Source organism: Electrophorus electricus, chromosome 25, assembly GCF_013358815.1.
Source record: "Electrophorus electricus isolate fEleEle1 chromosome 25, fEleEle1.pri, whole genome shotgun sequence".
NCBI classification, from domain to species: Eukaryota; Metazoa; Chordata; class Actinopteri; order Gymnotiformes; family Gymnotidae; genus Electrophorus; species Electrophorus electricus.
In genome coordinates this window covers 9,823,252-9,829,332 of record NC_049559.1, presented here as the reverse complement: position 1 = coordinate 9,829,332, position 6,081 = coordinate 9,823,252, and the positions used below count along the sequence as shown (strand labels likewise).

Below are 6,081 nucleotides of genomic sequence, written 5' to 3'. Positions count from 1 at the left end.
CAGATAAGATTACTAGGTTGGTTAAAGCGTATTTTGAGGCTATTCAGTTTTGTTTTAATACTGGAGAGTTTGTTACGTCTTAGCAGAGATTGGAAATTGGCATAATGGCTGACTGCACCTTTTCACCATTAGCATTTGCAGTGGCGATAACTAGGGCCTCAAAGTGGGTTGTAGGTGGGGAGAGGCTACGGGGAAAGCCTCTGGTTACCTCCAAATAGGGATTATATGGGTGACATGATGACACTGACAACACTGATAGCTTTAGTGACTAGGGAGCCCAGGATTGATTTGTGTTGGAAATTGCTTGTAGGTCAAATCCATGTGGAACTGGCAGCACTGAGTATGTATGATGCCAATGGGTGTGTATTAAGTCCATGTTATGTCTCGTTGGTGTGTGTGTATGTGTGCTTGTCTCTCTTGATCGCCCCCCCAATCAGTTATGTGTCACACCTGTCCTTTCGTATCGTTCTTGTTAGTGTATGTATTTAAGGTCCTGTTCTGTGCTTGTCCTTTGTTGGTGTTTGACCCTGTATATGTTGTGTTGCAGCTTCCCCATTTGTGCTTGAGACTATGTATTGCTTGTCACATTTTTATACTGTTATCGCTCAGTGTTTTCTTGATTTCATTTTTGTTTTGTTTTCAATAAACATCTGTGTGCAAATGACGGTTAAGACTGAACTTCAGCTGGAGAGCCCAACAAACTACTAGGCTTGATTTCTTGTACACTCAGATGCAAATTTCATTTTGAACTGAAGAAGTATTTGCATCATGATAGACTGTATCTGCTCTATTTTTGATCTCTCTATTTCCCCAGAAGTACTGCTTCACTATTCATTGCACTGATTTCCTCCATTTCACTGGAAGAATTGTTTTGTCTTTTGGTTTACAGTTTTTTATATTGAGTAGGTTGTAGCACTGACTTCTTCATTTTGTCTCCCATGTGTGGCATTATCGTTTGATCTCTGCTTTCTGATCTTCGACTTTTTTTGTTTCAAAATTTGTTTCAAAATCAAATATGTAAGTTATGGCCACAAAGCTACTGGCCATTTTGATAACTCATCCTCTCAATCTACTATCCTGATAAGCTGATTTGCATAGAGACTTGCAATAGATTCTGCCATTATTGCATAACCTTTATTTTGAAGGACCTTTTTAAATCTAAATGCCATTGTATATACATCATCCTTGTTTAAGTATAAAAGTGGAACAAACCTTTGACACACATGCATACAACAGCTTGACATATTATCCAGTAGTAATTAATTTATCTGTTAAACAGCCATTAACTGAACAGTGGGGGAAAAGGGACCAAATCTTCCCGGGGGGCAGGGAATTCATCAACTCATGGGATTAAATTTATTATTATTATTATTATTATTATTATTATTATTATTATTAGTAGTAGTAGTAGTAGTAGTAGTAATAGTAGTAGTAGTAGTGTTACACTCCTGGACTGCTGCAGTGTGCTCCTGGTCCAGTTCGGGATATGGGGCTGTCTGTGCACCTCGTTGCTGGCCTCGCCCTTCTATGAGTGATCGCTGTGGCTTATATAAGGACCCTACAGGAAGAAGATGGTGGCTTGCCCATTCTTGTATTGGTGGTGATTTGTGAGTTTGCCTTGCCCTGCCCCACCCAGCCCCTCGTTAACTTGAGCATGTGTAGGTCTGTTTGTGAGCATTCCCTGTGTTTTGTTTATGATTGTGATCCCTGTGATAGATGAAAGGTTTTGGTGTATAGTTACTGAAGTTATTCAGTGTTTGTGTGTGTGTATATGTACCATTTAAACACACAAAATTTTGCTTCATCTGCCCATTCAGTCCAGTGATTAATCATTCCACATACCATCCTGTTACCAGTATTTTCAGTGCTGTTGCGACCTCACTGCCTAGACAGGGTCGTAACATTAGTGGTGGTGGTGGTGGTGGTGTAGTAAGAGACTAATAAAGTATAATTATCATATAACCAGAAATCTATATAGTTATAATTGGCTTATTTTCATCAAAAAATAATTTTTTTCCACTTCATATAATGACACTTTTAGTAAAATATTACTAATTTCTAGAATTAGTTACAGATGAACATCGTGGCAGTAGTAGCCACACCACCGCCAAGCTGCCCCTGCTGTGCCCCCGAGCAAGGCAACGCGTGACGTCCAAACGAAAAGAGACAGTTTCACAGGTTACGGTTAATTTCTTTTCCCCCCGTTTTGCTTGAAGTTTAAACTGAACTGTTCACAAATGTTTTACGTTTTGAGAAAAAAACAAACAAACCAGTTTTGGTTTATTTGTTCAAATATTACAAATAACGTTAAATAAGTGAGGTTTGTCGTCGTGTCCCGAGCGCTGACTTTTGGTTCGTTGTGGTGACGTCGCGTGGGCGCATACCGCGCGTACGGGCTGAAGAGGGCGACACGTTCCGGCTGTAGCATAAGCAGCAATTCAACAGCTATAATGTTGGCTTTCAGGAGTACGTTTCTCCACGGTGTTAAAACTGTCCAGTACAGCCAGGCGAAGAGCTTTATGTAAGTCTCCGTAAAATGTCACCTCTGTTTTGTATGAGCTATCTAGGCCCTTGTTGCTAGATAGCTTGTCTTATTTATAGTTAGCTAGCTAGCGTGATTACATTGCGCAGATAAGCTTATGGTCGTAAGTTAGATATCGCTACCTAACAAATGAACTGTCATTTATGGTACTAGTGTAGGGAGAGGATGTTTAGGTTCCGTCAACTTAAAAGGACGGAGTTTTCTAACACTGAAAGACTTCAACCCTGACGAGATTAAACACATCCTGTGGATGTCTGCGGATCTGAAGCATCGAATCAAGCACGAGGGACAGGTATTTTATGTCTCCACCATTTTATGTCTCCACCATTCTAGTTTGATTACAAATCGACCTGTCATTTAGATAATGTGAAACAAGACAGTCCACCGCATAGGTGTAACTACGCGAATCTGTTTACTTCATTTAATATAAAAACATTTTGTTTTTGCTAGTAATTTGTTTCTTTTTATGTTTTTAGTATCTTCCTCTGCTGCAAGGCAAATCTATTGCTATGATATTTGAGAAGAGAAGCACTAGGACTCGTATGTCTACTGAAACAGGTGCAAATGAGAAGTATGTGTGTTTGGCTGTGGTTGGGTTTATGCGTGAGAAAGTAACAAATGGACCACATGGTCACTGAGCAGACTGGATACTCAACACAGCAAACTAATGTAAAAAACAAACTTTCTTTTTTCTCTTTTTCTTTCTTTCTTTGTGTGCGTGCGTGTGTGTGTTCAGGGTTCTCTCTTTTGGGAGGTCATCCATGTTTCCTTACCCCTCAAGATATTCATCTGGGAGTCAATGAAAGTATTAAAGATACAGCCAGGTCTGAAAAGACCCTAATGCATATGTTCATATATGTGATGCACATTCTCTCACACGCATCAGACCTATATAGCATTTCTCCTAGCAACAAATACTGTCTTGTCCACATATTGTCTAAAATCAGGGTATGGTTGTTGCAGTGTCCTCTCTGGCCTGACGGATATGGTGTTGGCCCGGGTGTACAGTCATTCTACCCTGGAGCAGCTGGATAAGGAAGCATCTATACCAATCATCAATGGCCTCTCTGACCTTTATCATCCTATACAGATATTGGCTGACCTTCTCACACTACAGGTACATACAGCTACCCACGGAGTTGCACAGTGTACACTCACATTTGTACTTTGAGTGGGTTGGTGCCCTCACCCTCTGCTCTCTTATTATAGGAGCACTATGGATCTCTGAGGGGCCTTACAGTGGCTTGGATAGGTGATGGTAACAATATTCTGCACTCCCTCATGATGTCATTGGCCAAGCTGGGTGTCAATCTAAGAATAGCCACACCAAAGGTCTGCTTCTAACCTGACTGAGCTATTGAGTGTTTCTTTCTGTACAGGCGTGTGTGCGTGCATGTGTGCATGTCTGTCTATGTGCACAAACACATGTAATAGCCAGTAGATTAAAATTATTCAAGCTTTATTCATAATGTATTTAAGTTTTGATCTTTTTACTTTTCTCTTCAGGGTTATGAGCCAGATGCTAGCATCACACGAGAAGCACAGCATCTCTTTAAGCAGGTGTGACTTAAATGGTCTGATTCAGAGTGTGTGCCCCCCCCGTGCAGTTGCTTACATACTGACTGGTTTGCTATTTTACAAACCCACAAATTTTCAGTTCCCAGTGCCTGCTAAAAGTACACTTCTTCCAAATCACAAATTAAAACTGTACTTTTCAGTTACATGTAACTAAGTTCAAGCAGTCTCTGTTACAATCTATTCTGTCTAGTATTGTTTATTCTAAAAACAATATATTATGGTAACAATTAATAGGTAATATTTACACTTATACCACATTTTGTAGTCACTACTTATACCTATGTGTAAAAAAAACCCAAAAAACCCTATGCTTTTAAACATGGTATTGATATGTTGTGTACTTTAGTTTGGTACAGAGCTGCAGTTATTCTCAGAGCCACTTGAGGCAGCACGGGGCAGTAATGTTCTAGTGACTGACACCTGGGTCAGTATGGGTCAGGAAGAAGAGAAGACGAAGAGGCTTAAAGATTTCCAAGGTTACCAGATCACTATGCAGGTACCTAGTCTGTGCTCATGCTTTCCTGTTTCTCTTTTGTGGGCCAATTTGTATATTCATTGAGTGTGGATTACTGCTGACTGTGTTGGATACGCTTAGACAAGGGCATTTTTGCCTGAGCACTCCTAACACAAGTTTGATAATCCAAATGAAATTGCTTGAAGAGAGCTCTGGTGGGACAGGTTCAGACATAAAGTTTCATCTGTCTCTCATCTGATCCCCTCTTGGCTTTTTACCATCAGTAATTTTCTATCAACCAGAGTCAACTCCAGCATTACAAAAGCATCTCCCTCTCTTTCTGTTCTGTGTTGATAGTAGGGTGGCAGATTACAAATCAAATCACAAAGTAAAATATTTCTAGACATAATAATTGTGACTAAGTGACTTCTACTTCTCTCTCCCTTACACACACACACACACACACACACACGTTTCTGTGAGGGAAGATAACATAAAATTAGGCCTTCCAGAACACACACACACACACATATGTGTGTGTGTTTGTAAACAAACTGGAGTTTGTGCTCTGTGGTCTATTCCATTCTGTTGACCTCAGCAAAATCTCTCTCTCTCTCTCTATCTCTGTCTATTTTTTGCACATTATGTAGAGTCTCATCCAGTTTATAAGAAAAACATAATGCAATTTAATATTTCTTATTTCAACCTTTAAAACTGGTCATAGTTGATGTTGTTGGATAGCTGTTTCTTGGAAAGGGTTGGAAAGGGTTTCTTTTGCTATATGGTTAGTTATCAGCAGAAGAAGGCATTTGGGATTCACAAAGTAAATGTCCTCTGAAGGATTTTCTTCCAGCTGCCTGGATTTTCTAATTTGTCCAACCCAACATGTAGAATTGGTTAGTGAAATCAGCTGAGTGACAGGGCTTGTCCACCTCTGGTTCTCAGACCGGAAGAGTGGCCTCTCCTGATTGGACATTCCTGCACTGTCTCCCAAGGAAACTGGAGGAAGTGGATGATGAGGTTTTCTACTCACCACACTCACTGGTATTCCCAGAGGCAGAGAACCGCAAGTGGACTATCATGGTAAAGATTGTGTGTGTGTGTGTGTGTGTGTGTGTGTGTGTGTGTGTGTGTGTGTGTGTGTGTGTGTGTGTTTGTGCATCCTCATGTTTTTGCACTGTTACCCAATTCTGCCCTTTTCTCTGTAGGGCCTGATGGCATGCATCTTAACTGACTACACACCCGAGACCCCTAAACTTAAACTGTAATGCTTCAGAACATAATTGAACTTCAGAACATGCAAGAAACATCAGAGCCCTGGTCAAAGTCTGAAATCATTACAAAATTTCAGTAGTCCTTCCACCTAACCTAACCACTCTAATTGACATTTTATTTCACCAGTGCAATGTCTGTACTGAATCTCATAGTTTCTGTTGTATTACATTTCGGAAATGTAGTATTTCAGCTTGAAAATCCAAAAATAAAAAAGTTCTGTTTTATTTCCTCA

The 6,081-nt window shown here is 40.1% G+C and overlaps 1 protein-coding gene across 1 annotated transcript; it reads left to right on the top strand.

Annotated features, from left to right (window-relative positions):
* The first annotated feature begins 2,227 nt into the window (after window positions 1–2,227).
* Window positions 2,228–6,081, top strand: otc (ornithine carbamoyltransferase). Its single transcript, XM_027031071.2, has 10 exons — window positions 2,228–2,521; window positions 2,696–2,834; window positions 3,019–3,100; window positions 3,279–3,366; window positions 3,506–3,659; window positions 3,752–3,874; window positions 4,049–4,102; window positions 4,467–4,616; window positions 5,520–5,657; window positions 5,783–6,081. Exons 1-10 carry the CDS (start codon window positions 2,451–2,453, stop codon window positions 5,840–5,842), a joined length of 1,059 nt encoding a protein of 352 aa, XP_026886872.2. The 5' UTR covers window positions 2,228–2,450; the 3' UTR covers window positions 5,843–6,081.